Here is a 17,310-nt window from a genome sequence, read left to right as displayed (position 1 = left end):
CTCTCTCTGCAGGATCTGAAACCAGCCAACCTGCTCATCAGCTCTACAGGTCATCTGAAGATAGCAGACTTTGGCCTGGCCAGACTTTTCAACAACGATGGAGAGCACCTCTACAGCCATCAGGTGGCCACCAGGTACCCTGCATACCAACACAAACTGGTTTGCCCCGTTCACTGCAGGCTTACATGGGGCTGTGATCAGGTGGCCACCAGGTACCCTGCATACCAACACAAACCGGTTTGCCCCGTTCACTGCAGGCTTACATGGGGCTGTGATCAGGTGGCCACCAGGTACCCTGCATACCAACACAAACCGGTTTGCCCCGTTCACTGCAGGCTTACATGGGGCTGTGATCAGGTGGCCACCAGGTACCCTGCATACCAACACAAACCGGTTTGCCCCGTTCACTGCATACCAATACAAACCAGTTTGCCCCGTTCACTGCAGGCTTACATGGGCTGTGATCCTTTTTTTTCCACTAATTGGACTTCTGACCAACAACATCAGTACTTATCAAATCAAATCAAATGTATTTATAAAGCCCTTCGTACATCAGCTGATATCTCAAAGTGCTGAACAGAAACACAGCCTAAAACCCCAAACAGCAAGCAATGCAGGTGTAGAAGCACGGTAATAATAAGGCAGAACAGTTGAAACTGGAGCAGCAGCACGGTCAGATGGACTGGGGACAGCAAGGAGTCATCATGTCAGGTAGTCCTGGGGCATGGTCCTAGGGCTCAGGTCCTCCGAGAGAGAGAAAGAAAGAGAGAATTAGAGAGAGCATATGTGGGGTGGCCAGTCCTCTTCTGGCTGTGCCGGGTGGAGATTTTAACAGAACATGGCCAAGATGTTCAAATGTTCATAAATGACCAGCATGGTCGAATAATAATAAGGCAGAACAGTTGAAACTGGAGCAGCAGCACGGCCAGGTGGACTGGGGACAGCAAGGAGTCAACATGTCAGGTAGTCCTGGGGCATGGTCCTAGGGCCCAGGTCCTCCGAGAGAGAGAAAGAAAGAGAGAAGGAGAGAATTAGAGAACGCACACTTAGATTCACACAGGACACCGAATAGGACAGGAGAAGTACTCCAGATATAACAAACTGACCCTAGCTCCCCGACACATAAACTACTGCAGCATAAATACTGGAGGCTGAGACAGGAGGGGTCAGGAGACACTGTGGCCCCATCCGAGGACACCCCCGGACAGGGCCAAACAGGAAGGATATAACCCCACCCACTTTGCCAAAGCACAGCCCCCACACCACTAGAGGGATATCTTCAACCACCAACTTACCATCCTGAGACAAGGCTGAGTATAGCCCACAAAGATCTCTGCCATGGCACAACCCAAAGGGGGGGGCGCCAACCCAGACAGGATGACCACATCAGTGAATCAACCCACTCAGGTGACGCACCCCTTCCAGGGACGGCATGAGAGAGCCCCAGTAAGCCAGTGACTCACCCATCCTAGGAACGGCACGAGAGAGCCCCAGTAAGCCAGTGACTCACCCATCCTAGGAACGGCACGAGAGAGCCCCAGTAAGCCAGTGACTCAGCCCCTGTAATAGGGTTAGAGGCAGAGAATCCCAGTGGAAAGAGGGGAACCGGCCAGGCAGAGACAGCAAGACACCCACTCCTGGGCCAGACTACACTCAATCATATGACCCACTGAAGAGATGAGTCTTCAGTAAAGACTTAAAGGTTGAGACCGAGTTTGCGTCTCTGACATGGGTAGGCAGACCGTTCCATAAAAATTGAGCTCTATAGGAGAAAGCCCTGCCTCCAGCTGTTTGCTTAGAAATTCTAGGGACACATTATCACATCATTGTCTTTTTCACAGCTGATCTGATTGGTCAAAATATAAATAGGTAAAAAATGTAAAATAAAAAATCAGAATTGGGCTGCCTGTGTAAACAAACACGTCTTAGCTGAGGAAATCATTACTTACTTACGCCACCGACACCTCCCCTCCATCGCACTCTGTTCAGAGCAGTCTTCTCCAGCTCGTCCACCCCATGTGGCTATTAATAGGAGCCAATAATGATCACGCTCTGTATGTTTTCAGGTGGTATCGAGCACCAGAACTGCTCTATGGGGCAAGGAAATACGACGAAGGTGTAGATCTCTGGTAAGAGGATTCCGTTTCTCCTGTCGCTGATTGATTCATTAATTACTTAATCAATCAATCAAACAGATTAATTGATTTGATGCTTTCATTTGATATCTAATCCTATAATAACAGGTCAGTGATAATGTGTAAAGAGGCAGCTCAGTAAATCGGCCATTTGTTATCTACTGTATACAACAGTAGAGCAGATAGCTGTAATGATAAGGTGTTTCCGGTAGAGCAGATAGCTGTAATGATAAGGTGTTTCCGGTAGAGCAGATAGCTGTAATGATAAGGTGTTTCCTGTAGAGCAGATAGCAGTAATGATAAGGTGTTTCCTGTAGAGCAGATGGGAGTAATGATAAGGTGTTTCCTGTAGAGCAGATGGGAGTAATGATAAGGTGTTTCCGGTAGAGCAGATAGCAGTAATGATAAGGTGTTTCCGGTAGAGCAGATGGGAGTAATGATAAGGTGTTTCCGGTAGAGCAGATAGCAGTAATGATAAGGTGTTTCCTGTAGAGCAGATAGCAGTAATGATAAGGTGTTTCCTGTAGAGCAGATAGCAGTAATGATAAGGTGTTTCCTGTAGAGCAGATAGCAGTAATGATAAGGTGTTTCCTGTAGAGCAGATAGCTGTAATGATAAGGTGTTTCCTGTAGAGCAGATGGGAGTAATGATAAGGTGTTTCCGGTAGAGCAGATAGCAGTAATGATAAGGTGTTTCCGGTAAAGCAGATTGCTGTGGTTTAGATGCTTAACCCCAATCCTCTTCTGTCTGTTCTGTGCATCCACAGGGCAGTAGGATGTATCTAACACCAGTCTCTCCTGTCCACAGGGCAGTAGGATGTATCTAACCCCAGTCTCTACTGATGTATCTAACCCCAAATCAAATCAAATCAAATCAAATTTATTTATATAGCCCTTCGTACATCAGCTGATATCTCAAAGTGCTGTACAGAAACCCAGCCTAAAACCCCAAACAGCAAGCAATGCAGGTGGAGAAGCACGGTGGCTAGGAAAAACTCCCTAGAAAGGCCAATACCTAGGAAGAAACCTAGAGAGGAACCAGGCTATGTGGGGTGGCCAGTCCTCTTCTGGCTGTGCCGGGTGGAGATTATAACAGAACATGGTCAAGATGTTCAATGTTCATAAATGACCAGCATGGTCGAATAATAATAAGGCAGAACAGTTGAAACTAGAGCAGCAGCACAGTCAGGTGGAAGTTGAAACTGGAGCAGCAGCATGGCCAGGTAGACTGGGGACAGCAAGGAGTCATCATGTCAGGTAGTCCTGGGGCATGGTCCTAGGGCTCAGGTCAGTTGAAACTGGAACAGCAGCATGGCCAGGTGGACTGGGGACAGCAAGGAGTCATCATGTCAGGTAGTCCTGGGGCATGGTCCTAGGGCTCAGGTCCTCCGAGAGAGAGAAAGAAAGAGAGAAGGAGAGAATTAGAGAACGCACACTTAGATTCACACAGGACACCGAATAGGACAGGAGAAGTACTCCAGATATAACAAACTGACCCCAGCCCCCCGACACAAACTACTGCAGCATAAATACTGGAGGCTGAGACAGGAGGGGTCAGGAGACACTGTGGCCCCATCCGAGGACACCCCCGGACAGGGCCAAACAGGAAGGATATAGATACAGTCTCTCCTGTCCACAGGGCAGTAGGATGTATCTAACCCCAGTCTCTACTGATGTATCTAACCCCAGTCTCTCCTGTCCACAGGGCAGTGGGATGTATCTAACCCCAGTCTCTCCTGATGTATCTAACCCCAGTCTCTCCTGTCCACAGGGCAGTGGGATGTATCTAACCCCAGTCTCTCCTGATGTATCTAACCCCAGTCTCTCCTGTCCACAGGGCAGTGGGATGTATCTAACCCCAGTCTCTCCTGTCCACAGGGCAGTGGGATGTATCTAACCCCAGTCTCTCCTGATGTATCTAACCCCAGTCTCTACTGATGTATCTAACCCCAGTCTCTCCTGTCCACAGGGCAGTAGGATGTATCTAACCCCAGTCTATCCTGTCCACAGGGCAGTGGGATGTATCTAACCCCAGTCTCTCCTGTCCACAGGGCAGTGGGATGTATCTAACCCCAGTCTCTCCTGTCCACAGGGCAGTAGGATGTATCTAACCCCAGTCTATCCTGTCCACAGGGCAGTGGGATGTATCGAACCCCAGTCTCTCCTGTCCACAGGGCAGTAGGATGTATCTAACCCCAGTCTCTCCTGTCCACAGGGCAGTAGGATGTATCTAACCCCAGTCTCTCCTGTCCACAGGGCAGTGGGATGTATCTAACCCCAGTCTCTCCTGTCCACAGGGCAGTAGGATGTATCTAACCCCAGTCTCTCCTGTCCACAGGGCAGTAGGATGTATCTAACCCCAGTCTCTCCTGATGTATCTAACCCCAGTCTCTCCTGTCCACAGGGCAGTGGGATGTATCTAACCCCAGTCTCTACTGATGTATCTAACCCCAGTCTCTCCTGATGTATCTAACCCCAGTCTCTCCTGTCCACAGGGCAGTGGGATGTATCTAACCCCAGTCTCTCCTGTCCACAGGGCAGTAGGATGTATCTAACCCCAGTCTCTCCTGATGTATCTAACCCCAGTCTCTCCTGTCCACAGGGCAGTGGGATGTATCTAACCCCAGTCTCTACTGATGTATCTAACCCCAGTCTCTCCTGATGTATCTAACCCCAGTCTCTCCTGTCCACAGGGCAGTAGGATGTATCTAACCCCAGTCTCTACTGATGTATCTAACCCCAGTCTCTCCTGTCCACAGGGCAGTAGGATGTATCTAACCCCAGTCTATCCTGTCCACAGGGCAGTGGGATGTATCTAACCCCAGTCTCTCCTGTCCACAGGGCAGTGGGATGTATCTAACCCCAGTCTCTCCTGTCCACAGGGCAGTAGGATGTATCTAACCCCAGTCGATCCTGTCCACAGGGCAGTGGGATGTATCTAACCCCAGTCTCTCCTGTCCACAGGGCAGTAGGATGTATCTAACCCCAGTCTCTCCTGTCCACAGGGCAGTAGGATGTATCTAACCCCAGTCTCTCCTGTCCACAGGGCAGTGGGATGTATCTAACCCCAGTCTATCCTGTCCACAGGGCAGTAGGATGTATCTAACCCCAGTCTCTCCTGTCCACAGGGCAGTAGGATGTATCTAACCCCAGTCTCTCCTGTCCACAGGGCAGTGGGATGTATCTAACCCCAGTCTATCCTGTCCACAGGGCAGTAGGATGTATCTAACCCCAGTCTCTACTGATGTATCTAACCCCAGTCTATCCTGTCCACAGGGCAGTAGGATGTATCTAACCCCAGTCTCTCCTGTCCACAGGGCAGTGGGATGTATCTAACCCCAGTCTCTCCTGTCCACAGGGCAGTAGGATGTATCTAACCCCAGTCTCTCCTGTCCACAGGGCAGTGGGATGTATCTAACCCTAGTCTATCCTGTCCACAGGGCAGTAGGATGTATCTAACCCCAGTCTCTCCTGTCCACAGGGCAGTGGGATGTATCTAACCCTAGTCTATCCTGTCCACAGGGCAGTGGGATGTATCTAACCCCAGTCTATCCTGTCCACAGGGCAGTAGCATGTATCTAACCCCAGTCTCTCCTGTCCACAGGGCAGTGGGATGTATCTAACCCCAGTCTATCCTGTCCACAGGGCAGTAGGATGTATCTAACCCCAGTCTCTACTGATGTATCTAACCCCAGTCTATCCTGTCCACAGGGCAGTAGGATGTATCTAACCCCAGTCTCTCCTGTCCACAGGGCAGTAGGATGTATCTAACCCCAGTCTCTCCTGTCCACAGGGCAGTGGGATGTATCTAACCCCAGTCTATCCTGTCCACAGGGCAGTGGGATGTATCTAACCCCAGTCTATCCTGTCCACAGGGCAGTAGGATGTATCTAACCCCAGTCTCTCCTGTCCACAGGGCAGTAGGATGTATCTAACCCCAGTCTCTCCTGTCCACAGGGCAGTGGGATGTATCTAACCCCAGTCTCTCCTGTCCACAGGGCAGTGGGATGTATCTAACCCCAGTCTCTCCTGTCCACAGGGCAGTAGGATGTATCTAACCCCAGTCTCTCCTGTCCACAGGGCAGTAGGATGTATCTAACCCCAGTCTCTCCTGTCCACAGGGCAGTGGGATGTATCTAACCCCAGTCTCTCCTGTCCACAGGGCAGTGGGATGTATCTAACCCCAGTCTCTCCTGTCCACAGGGCAGTAGGATGTATCTAACCCCAGTCTCTCCTGATGTATCTAACCCCAGTCTCTCCTGTCCACAGGGCAGTGGGATGTATCTAACCCCAGTCTCTCCTGATGTATCTAACCCCAGTCTCTACTGATGTATCTAACCCCAGTCTCTCCTGTCCACAGGGCAGTGGGATGTATCTAACCCCAGTCTCTCCTGTCCACAGGGCAGTAGGATGTATCTAACCCCAGTCTCTCCTGATGTATCTAACCCCAGTCTCTCCTGTCCACAGGGCAGTAGGATGTATCTAACCCCAGTCTCTCCTGATGTATCTAACCCCAGTCTCTCCTGATGTATCTAACCCCAGTCTCTCCTGATGTATCTAACCCAGTCTCTCCTGATGTATCTAACCCCAGTCTCTCCTGATGTATCTAACCCCAGTCTCTCCTGATGTATCTAACCCCAGTCTCTCCTGATGTATCTAACCCCAGTCTCTCCTGATGTATCTAACCCCAGTCTCTACTGATGTATCTAACCCCAGTCTCTCCTGTCCACAGGGCAGTAGGATGTATCTAACCCCAGTCTCTCCTGTCCACAGGGCAGTAGGATGTATCTAACCCCAGTCTCTCCTGTCCACAGGGCAGTAGGATGTATCTAACCCCAGTCTCTCCTGTCCACAGGGCAGTAGGATGTATCTAACCCCAGTCTCTCCTGTCCACAGGGCAGTGGGATGTATCTAACCCCAGTCTATCCTGTCCACAGGGCAGTAGGATGTATCTAACCCCAGTCTCTACTGATGTATCTAACCCCAGTCTATCCTGTCCACAGGGCAGTAGGATGTATCTAACCCCAGTCTCTCCTGTCCACAGGGCAGTGGGATGTATCTAACCCCAGTCTCTCCTGTCCACAGGGCAGTAGGATGTATCTAACCCCAGTCTCTCCTGTCCACAGGGCAGTGGGATGTATCTAACCCTAGTCTATCCTGTCCACAGGGCAGTAGGATGTATCTAACCCCAGTCTCTCCTGTCCACAGGGCAGTGGGATGTATCTAACCCTAGTCTATCCTGTCCACAGGGCAGTGGGATGTATCTAACCCCAGTCTATCCTGTCCACAGGGCAGTAGGATGTATCTAACCCCAGTCTCTCCTGTCCACAGGACAGTGGGATGTATCTAACCCCAGTCTATCCTGTCCACAGGGCAGTAGGATGTATCTAACCCCAGTCTCTACTGATGTATCTAACCCCAGTCTATCCTGTCCACAGGGCAGTAGGATGTATCTAACCCCAGTCTCTCCTGTCCACAGGGCAGTAGGATGTATCTAACCCCAGTCTCTCCTGTCCACAGGGCAGTGGGATGTATCTAACCCCAGTCTATCCTGTCCACAGGGCAGTGGGATGTATCTAACCCCAGTCTATCCTGTCCACAGGGCAGTAGGATGTATCTAACCCCAGTCTCTCCTGTCCACAGGGCAGTAGGATGTATCTAACCCCAGTCTCTCCTGTCCACAGGGCAGTGGGATGTATCTAACCCCAGTCTCTCCTGTCCACAGGGCAGTGGGATGTATCTAACCCCAGTCTCTCCTGTCCACAGGGCAGTAGGATGTATCTAACCCCAGTCTCTCCTGTCCACAGGGCAGTAGGATGTATCTAACCCCAGTCTCTCCTGTCCACAGGGCAGTGGGATGTATCTAACCCCAGTCTCTCCTGTCCACAGGGCAGTAGGATGTATCTAACCCCAGTCTCTCCTGTCCACAGGGCAGTGGGATGTATCTAACCCCAGTCTATACTGATGTATCTAACCACAGTCTCTCCTGTCCACAGGGCAGTGGGATGTATCTAACCCCAGTCTCTCCTGTCCACAGGGCAGTAGGATGTATCTAACCCCAGTCTCTCCTGATGTATCTAACCCCAGTCTCTCCTGTCCACAGGGCAGTGGGATGTATCTAACCCCAGTCTCTCCTGATGTATCTAACCCCAGTCTCTACTGATGTATCTAACCCCAGTCTCTCCTGTCCACAGGGCAGTGGGATGTATCTAACCCCAGTCTCTCCTGTCCACAGGGCAGTAGGATGTATCTAACCCCAGTCTCTCCTGATGTATCTAACCCCAGTCTCTCCTGTCCACAGGGCAGTAGGATGTATCTAACCCCAGTCTCTCCTGATGTATCTAACCCCAGTCTCTCCTGATGTATCTAACCCCAGTCTCTCCTGATGTATCTAACCCCAGTCTCTCCTGATGTATCTAACCCCAGTCTCTCCTGATGTATCTAACCCCAGTCTCTCCTGATGTATCTAACCCCAGTCTCTCCTGATGTATCTAACCCCAGTCTCTACTGATGTATCTAACCCCAGTCTCTCCTGTCCACAGGGCAGTAGGATGTATCTAACCCCAGTCTCTCCTGTCCACAGGGCAGTAGGATGTATCTAACCCCAGTCTCTCCTGTCCACAGGGCAGTAGGATGTATCTAACCCCAGTCTCTACTGTCCACAGGGCAGTGGGATGTATCTAACCCCAGTCTCTCCTGTCCACAGGGCAGTAGGATGTATCTAACCCCAGTCTCTCCTGTCCACAGGGCAGTAGGATGTATCTAACCCCAGTCTCTCCTGTCCACAGGGCAGTGGGATGTATCTAACCCCAGTCTCTCCTGTCCACAGGGCAGTGGGATGTATCTAACCCCAGTCTCTCCTGTCCACAGGGCAGTAGGATGTATCTAACCCCAGTCTCTCCTGTCCACAGGGCAGTAGGATGTATCTAACCCCAGTCTCTCCTGTCCACAGGGCAGTGGGATGTATCTAACCCCAGTCTCTCCTGTCCACAGGGCAGTAGGATGTATCTAACCCCAGTCTCTCCTGTCCACAGGGCAGTAGGATGTATCTAACCCCAGTCTCTCCTGTCCACAGGGCAGTGGGATGTATCTAACCCCAGTCTATCCTGTCCACAGGGCAGTAGGATGTATCTAACCCCAGTCTCTCCTGTCCACAGGGCAGTAGGATGTATCTAACCCCAGTCTCTCCTGTCCACAGGGCAGTGGGATGTATCTAACCCCAGTCTATCCTGTCCACAGGGCAGTAGGATGTATCTAACCCCAGTCTCTACTGATGTATCTAACCCCAGTCTATCCTGTCCACAGGGCAGTAGGATGTATCTAACCCCAGTCTCTCCTGTCCACAGGGCAGTGGGATGTATCTAACCCCAGTCTCTCCTGTCCACAGGGCAGTAGGATGTATCTAACCCCAGTCTCTCCTGTCCACAGGGCAGTGGGATGTATCTAACCCCAGTCTATCCTGTCCACAGGGCAGTAGGATGTATCTAACCCCAGTCTCTCCTGTCCACAGGGCAGTAGGATGTATCTAACCCCAGTCTCTCCTGTCCACAGGGCAGTGGGATGTATCTAACCCCAGTCTATCCTGTCCACAGGGCAGTGGGATGTATCTAACCCCAGTCTATCCTGTCCACAGGGCAGTAGGATGTATCTAACCCCAGTCTCTCCTGTCCACAGGGCAGTGGGATGTATCTAACCCCAGTCTATCCTGTCCACAGGGCAGTAGGATGTATCTAACCCCAGTCTCTACTGATGTATCTAACCCCAGTCTATCCTGTCCACAGGGCAGTAGGATGTATCTAACCCCAGTCTCTCCTGTCCACAGGGCAGTAGGATGTATCTAACCCCAGTCTCTCCTGTCCACAGGGCAGTGGGATGTATCTAACCCCAGGCTATCCTGTCCACAGGGCAGTGGGATGTATCTAACCCCAGTCTATCCTGTCCACAGGGCAGTAGGATGTATCTAACCCCAGTCTCTCCTGTCCACAGGGCAGTGGGATGTATCTAACCCCAGTCTATCCTGTCCACAGGGCAGTGGGATGTATCTAACCCCAGTCTATCCTGTCCACAGGGCAGTGGGATGTATCTAACCCCAGTCTCTCCTGTCCACAGGGCAGTAGGATGTATCTAACCCCAGTCTCTCCTGTCCACAGGGCAGTAGGATGTATCTAACCCCAGTCTCTCCTGTCCACAGGGCAGTGGGATGTATCTAACCCCAGTCTCTCCTGTCCACAGGGCAGTGGGATGTATCTAACCCCAGTCTCTCCTGTCCACAGGGCAGTAGGATGTATCTAACCCCAGTCTCTCCTGTCCACAGGGCAGTAGGATGTATCTAACCCCAGTCTCTCCTGTCCACAGGGCAGTGGGATGTATCTAACCCCAGTCTCTCCTGTCCACAGGGCAGTAGGATGTATCTAACCCCAGTCTCTCCTGTCCACAGGGCAGTGGGATGTATCTAACCCCAGTCTCTCCTGATGTATCTAACCCCAGTCTCTACTGATGTATCTAACCCCAGTCTCTCCTGTCCACAGGGCAGTGGGATGTATCTAACCCCAGTCTCTCCTGTCCACAGGGCAGTAGGATGTATCTAACCCCAGTCTCTCCTGATGTATCTAACCCCAGTCTCTCCTGTCCACAGGGCAGTAGGATGTATCTAACCCCAGTCTCTCCTGATGTATCTAACCCCAGTCTCTCCTGATGTATCTAACCCCAGTCTCTCCTGATGTATCTAACCCCAGTCTCTCCTGATGTATCTAACCCCAGTCTCTCCTGATGTATCTAACCCCAGTCTCTACTGATGTATCTAACCCCAGTCTCTCCTGTCCACAGGGCAGTAGGATGTATCTAACCCCAGTCTCTCCTGTCCACAGGGCAGTAGGATGTATCTAACCCCAGTCTCTCCTGTCCACAGGGCAGTGGGATGTATCTAACCCCAGGCTATCCTGTCCACAGGGCAGTGGGATGTATCTAACCCCAGTCTATCCTGTCCACAGGGCAGTAGGATGTATCTAACCCCAGTCTCTCCTGTCCACAGGGCAGTGGGATGTATCTAACCCCAGTCTATCCTGTCCACAGGGCAGTGGGATGTATCTAACCCCAGTCTATCCTGTCCACAGGGCAGTGGGATGTATCTAACCCCAGTCTCTCCTGTCCACAGGGCAGTAGGATGTATCTAACCCCAGTCTCTCCTGTCCACAGGGCAGTAGGATGTATCTAACCCCAGTCTCTCCTGTCCACAGGGCAGTGGGATGTATCTAACCCCAGTCTCTCCTGTCCACAGGGCAGTGGGATGTATCTAACCCCAGTCTCTCCTGTCCACAGGGCAGTAGGATGTATCTAACCCCAGTCTCTCCTGTCCACAGGGCAGTAGGATGTATCTAACCCCAGTCTCTCCTGTCCACAGGGCAGTGGGATGTATCTAACCCCAGTCTCTCCTGTCCACAGGGCAGTAGGATGTATCTAACCCCAGTCTCTCCTGTCCACAGGGCAGTGGGATGTATCTAACCCCAGTCTCTCCTGATGTATCTAACCCCAGTCTCTACTGATGTATCTAACCCCAGTCTCTCCTGTCCACAGGGCAGTGGGATGTATCTAACCCCAGTCTCTCCTGTCCACAGGGCAGTAGGATGTATCTAACCCCAGTCTCTCCTGATGTATCTAACCCCAGTCTCTCCTGTCCACAGGGCAGTAGGATGTATCTAACCCCAGTCTCTCCTGATGTATCTAACCCCAGTCTCTCCTGATGTATCTAACCCCAGTCTCTCCTGATGTATCTAACCCCAGTCTCTCCTGATGTATCTAAACCCCAGTCTCTCCTGATGTATCTAACCCCAGTCTCTACTGATGTATCTAACCCCAGTCTCTCCTGTCCACAGGGCAGTAGGATGTATCTAACCCCAGTCTCTCCTGTCCACAGGGCAGTAGGATGTATCTAACCCCAGTCTCTCCTGTCCACAGGGCAGTGGGATGTATCTAACCCCAGTCTATCCTGTCCACAGGGCAGTAGGATGTATCTAACCCCAGTCTCTACTGATGTATCTAACCCCAGTCTATCCTGTCCACAGGGCAGTAGGATGTATCTAACCCCAGTCTCTCCTGTCCACAGGGCAGTAGGATGTATCTAACCCCAGTCTCTCCTGTCCACAGGGCAGTGGGATGTATCTAACCCCAGTCTATCCTGTCCACAGGGCAGTGGGATGTATCTAACCCCAGTCTATCCTGTCCACAGGGCAGTAGGATGTATCTAACCCCAGTCTCTCCTGTCCACAGGGCAGTAGGATGTATCTAACCCCAGTCTCTCCTGTCCACAGGGCAGTGGGATGTATCTAACCCCAGTCTCTCCTGTCCACAGGGCAGTGGGATGTATCTAACCCCAGTCTCTCCTGTCCACAGGGCAGTAGGATGTATCTAACCCCAGTCTCTCCTGTCCACAGGGCAGTAGGATGTATCTAACCCCAGTCTCTCCTGTCCACAGGGCAGTGGGATGTATCTAACCCCAGTCTCTCCTGTCCACAGGGCAGTAGGATGTATCTAACCCCAGTCTCTCCTGTCCACAGGGCAGTGGGATGTATCTAACCCCAGTCTATACTGATGTATCTAACCACAGTCTCTCCTGTCCACAGGGCAGTGGGATGTATCTAACCCCAGTCTCTCCTGTCCACAGGGCAGTAGGATGTATCTAACCCCAGTCTCTCCTGATGTATCTAACCCCAGTCTCTCCTGTCCACAGGGCAGTGGGATGTATCTAACCCCAGTCTCTCCTGATGTATCTAACCCCAGTCTCTACTGATGTATCTAACCCCAGTCTCTCCTGTCCACAGGGCAGTGGGATGTATCTAACCCCAGTCTCTCCTGTCCACAGGGCAGTAGGATGTATCTAACCCCAGTCTCTCCTGATGTATCTAACCCCAGTCTCTCCTGTCCACAGGGCAGTAGGATGTATCTAACCCCAGTCTCTCCTGATGTATCTAACCCCAGTCTCTCCTGATGTATCTAACCCCAGTCTCTCCTGATGTATCTAACCCCAGTCTCTCCTGATGTATCTAACCCCAGTCTCTCCTGATGTATCTAACCCCAGTCTCTCCTGATGTATCTAACCCCAGTCTCTCCTGATGTATCTAACCCCAGTCTCTACTGATGTATCTAACCCCAGTCTCTCCTGTCCACAGGGCAGTAGGATGTATCTAACCCCAGTCTCTCCTGTCCACAGGGCAGTAGGATGTATCTAACCCCAGTCTCTCCTGTCCACAGGGCAGTAGGATGTATCTAACCCCAGTCTCTACTGTCCACAGGGCAGTGGGATGTATCTAACCCCAGTCTCTCCTGTCCACAGGGCAGTAGGATGTATCTAACCCCAGTCTCTCCTGTCCACAGGGCAGTAGGATGTATCTAACCCCAGTCTCTCCTGTCCACAGGGCAGTGGGATGTATCTAACCCCAGTCTCTCCTGTCCACAGGGCAGTGGGATGTATCTAACCCCAGTCTCTCCTGTCCACAGGGCAGTAGGATGTATCTAACCCCAGTCTCTCCTGTCCACAGGGCAGTAGGATGTATCTAACCCCAGTCTCTCCTGTCCACAGGGCAGTGGGATGTATCTAACCCCAGTCTCTCCTGTCCACAGGGCAGTAGGATGTATCTAACCCCAGTCTCTCCTGTCCACAGGGCAGTAGGATGTATCTAACCCCAGTCTCTCCTGTCCACAGGGCAGTGGGATGTATCTAACCCCCAGTCTATCCTGTCCACAGGGCAGTAGGATGTATCTAACCCCAGTCTCTCCTGTCCACAGGGCAGTAGGATGTATCTAACCCCAGTCTCTCCTGTCCACAGGGCAGTGGGATGTATCTAACCCCAGTCTATCCTGTCCACAGGGCAGTAGGATGTATCTAACCCCAGTCTCTACTGATGTATCTAACCCCAGTCTATCCTGTCCACAGGGCAGTAGGATGTATCTAACCCCAGTCTCTCCTGTCCACAGGGCAGTGGGATGTATCTAACCCCAGTCTCTCCTGTCCACAGGGCAGTAGGATGTATCTAACCCCAGTCTCTCCTGTCCACAGGGCAGTGGGATGTATCTAACCCCAGTCTATCCTGTCCACAGGGCAGTAGGATGTATCTAACCCCAGTCTCTCCTGTCCACAGGGCAGTAGGATGTATCTAACCCCAGTCTCTCCTGTCCACAGGGCAGTGGGATGTATCTAACCCCAGTCTATCCTGTCCACAGGGCAGTGGGATGTATCTAACCCCAGTCTATCCTGTCCACAGGGCAGTAGGATGTATCTAACCCCAGTCTCTCCTGTCCACAGGGCAGTGGGATGTATCTAACCCCAGTCTATCCTGTCCACAGGGCAGTAGGATGTATCTAACCCCAGTCTCTACTGATGTATCTAACCCCAGTCTATCCTGTCCACAGGGCAGTAGGATGTATCTAACCCCAGTCTCTCCTGTCCACAGGGCAGTAGGATGTATCTAACCCCAGTCTCTCCTGTCCACAGGGCAGTGGGATGTATCTAACCCCAGGCTATCCTGTCCACAGGGCAGTGGGATGTATCTAACCCCAGTCTATCCTGTCCACAGGGCAGTAGGATGTATCTAACCCCAGTCTCTCCTGTCCACAGGGCAGTGGGATGTATCTAACCCCAGTCTATCCTGTCCACAGGGCAGTGGGATGTATCTAACCCCAGTCTATCCTGTCCACAGGGCAGTGGGATGTATCTAACCCCAGTCTCTCCTGTCCACAGGGCAGTAGGATGTATCTAACCCCAGTCTCTCCTGTCCACAGGGCAGTAGGATGTATCTAACCCCAGTCTCTCCTGTCCACAGGGCAGTGGGATGTATCTAACCCCAGTCTCTCCTGTCCACAGGGCAGTGGGATGTATCTAACCCCAGTCTCTCCTGTCCACAGGGCAGTAGGATGTATCTAACCCCAGTCTCTCCTGTCCACAGGGCAGTAGGATGTATCTAACCCCAGTCTCTCCTGTCCACAGGGCAGTGGGATGTATCTAACCCCAGTCTCTCCTGTCCACAGGGCAGTAGGATGTATCTAACCCCAGTCTCTCCTGTCCACAGGGCAGTGGGATGTATCTAACCCCAGTCTCTCCTGATGTATCTAACCCCAGTCTCCACTGATGTATCTAACCCCAGTCTCTCCTGTCCACAGGGCAGTGGGATGTATCTAACCCCAGTCTCTCCTGTCCACAGGGCAGTAGGATGTATCTAACCCCAGTCTCTCCTGATGTATCTAACCCCAGTCTCTCCTGTCCACAGGGCAGTAGGATGTATCTAACCCCAGTCTCTCCTGATGTATCTAACCCCAGTCTCTCCTGATGTATCTAACCCCAGTCTCTCCTGATGTATCTAACCCCAGTCTCTCCTGATGTATCTAACCCCAGTCTCTCCTGATGTATCTAACCCCAGTCTCTACTGATGTATCTAACCCCAGTCTCTCCTGTCCACAGGGCAGTAGGATGTATCTAACCCCAGTCTCTCCTGTCCACAGGGCAGTAGGATGTATCTAACCCCAGTCTCTCCTGTCCACAGGGCAGTGGGATGTATCTAACCCCAGTCTCTCCTGTCCACAGGGCAGTAGGATGTATCTAACCCCAGTCTCTCCTGATGTATCTAACCCCAGTCTCTCCTGTCCACAGGGCAGTAGGATGTATCTAACCCCAGTCTCTCCTGATGTATCTAACCCCAGTCTCTCCTGATGTATCTAACCCCAGTCTCTCCTGATGTATCTAACCCCAGTCTCTCCTGATGTATCTAACCCCAGTCTCTCCTGATGTATCTAACCCCAGTCTCTCCTGATGTATCTAACCCCAGTCTCTCCTGATGTATCTAACCCCAGTCTCTACTGATGTATCTAACCCCAGTCTCTCCTGTCCACAGGGCAGTAGGATGTATCTAACCCCAGTCTCTCCTGTCCACAGGGCAGTAGGATGTATCTAACCCCAGTCTCTCCTGTCCACAGGGCAGTAGGATGTATCTAACCCCAGTCTCTACTGTCCACAGGGCAGTGGGATGTATCTAACCCCAGTCTCTCCTGTCCACAGGGCAGTAGGATGTATCTAACCCCAGTCTCTCCTGTCCACAGGGCAGTAGGATGTATCTAACCCCAGTCTCTCCTGTCCACAGGGCAGTGGGATGTATCTAACCCCAGTCTCTCCTGTCCACAGGGCAGTGGGATGTATCTAACCCCAGTCTCTCCTGTCCACAGGGCAGTAGGATGTATCTAACCCCAGTCTCTCCTGTCCACAGGGCAGTAGGATGTATCTAACCCCAGTCTCTCCTGTCCACAGGGCAGTGGGATGTATCTAACCCCAGTCTCTCCTGTCCACAGGGCAGTAGGATGTATCTAACCCCAGTCTCTCCTGTCCACAGGGCAGTAGGATGTATCTAACCCCAGTCTCTCCTGTCCACAGGGCAGTGGGATGTATCTAACCCCAGTCTATCCTGTCCACAGGGCAGTAGGATGTATCTAACCCCAGTCTCTCCTGTCCACAGGGCAGTAGGATGTATCTAACCCCAGTCTCTCCTGTCCACAGGGCAGTGGGATGTATCTAACCCCAGTCTATCCTGTCCACAGGGCAGTAGGATGTATCTAACCCCAGTCTCTACTGATGTATCTAACCCCAGTCTATCCTGTCCACAGGGCAGTAGGATGTATCTAACCCCAGTCTCTCCTGTCCACAGGGCAGTGGGATGTATCTAACCCCAGTCTCTCCTGTCCACAGGGCAGTAGGATGTATCTAACCCCAGTCTCTCCTGTCCACAGGGCAGTGGGATGTATCTAACCCCAGTCTATCCTGTCCACAGGGCAGTAGGATGTATCTAACCCCAGTCTCTCCTGTCCACAGGGCAGTAGGATGTATCTAACCCCAGTCTCTCCTGTCCACAGGGCAGTGGGATGTATCTAACCCCAGGCTATCCTGTCCACAGGGCAGTGGGATGTATCTAACCCCAGTCTATCCTGTCCACAGGGCAGTAGGATGTATCTAACCCCAGTCTCTCCTGTCCACAGGGCAGTGGGATGTATCTAACCCCAGTCTATCCTGTCCACAGGGCAGTGGGATGTATCTAACCCCAGTCTATCCTGTCCACAGGGCAGTGGGATGTATCTAACCCCAGTCTCTCCTGTCCACAGGGCAGTAGGATGTATCTAACCCCAGTCTCTCCTGTCCACAG

General features: G+C 51.8%; 1 protein-coding gene across 1 annotated transcript in view; it reads left to right on the top strand.

Moving 5' to 3' along the window:
- The window catches only part of LOC109884315 (cyclin-dependent kinase 20-like), a 39,713-nt gene that overhangs the window by 6,818 nt on the left and 15,585 nt on the right, over positions 1–17,310 (top strand). The window contains 2 exon segments of the mRNA XM_031794862.1: positions 13–134; positions 2,067–2,129. Of these exon segments, the coding sequence (XP_031650722.1) occupies positions 13–134; positions 2,067–2,129 (185 nt within the window).

The sequence above is a fragment of the Oncorhynchus kisutch genome, linkage group LG17 (assembly GCF_002021735.2).
Source record: "Oncorhynchus kisutch isolate 150728-3 linkage group LG17, Okis_V2, whole genome shotgun sequence".
In the NCBI taxonomy this organism is placed as follows: domain Eukaryota; kingdom Metazoa; phylum Chordata; class Actinopteri; order Salmoniformes; family Salmonidae; genus Oncorhynchus; species Oncorhynchus kisutch.
Note: the sequence above shows the minus strand (reverse complement) of the source record. Positions and strands in the feature narration are given on the sequence as shown.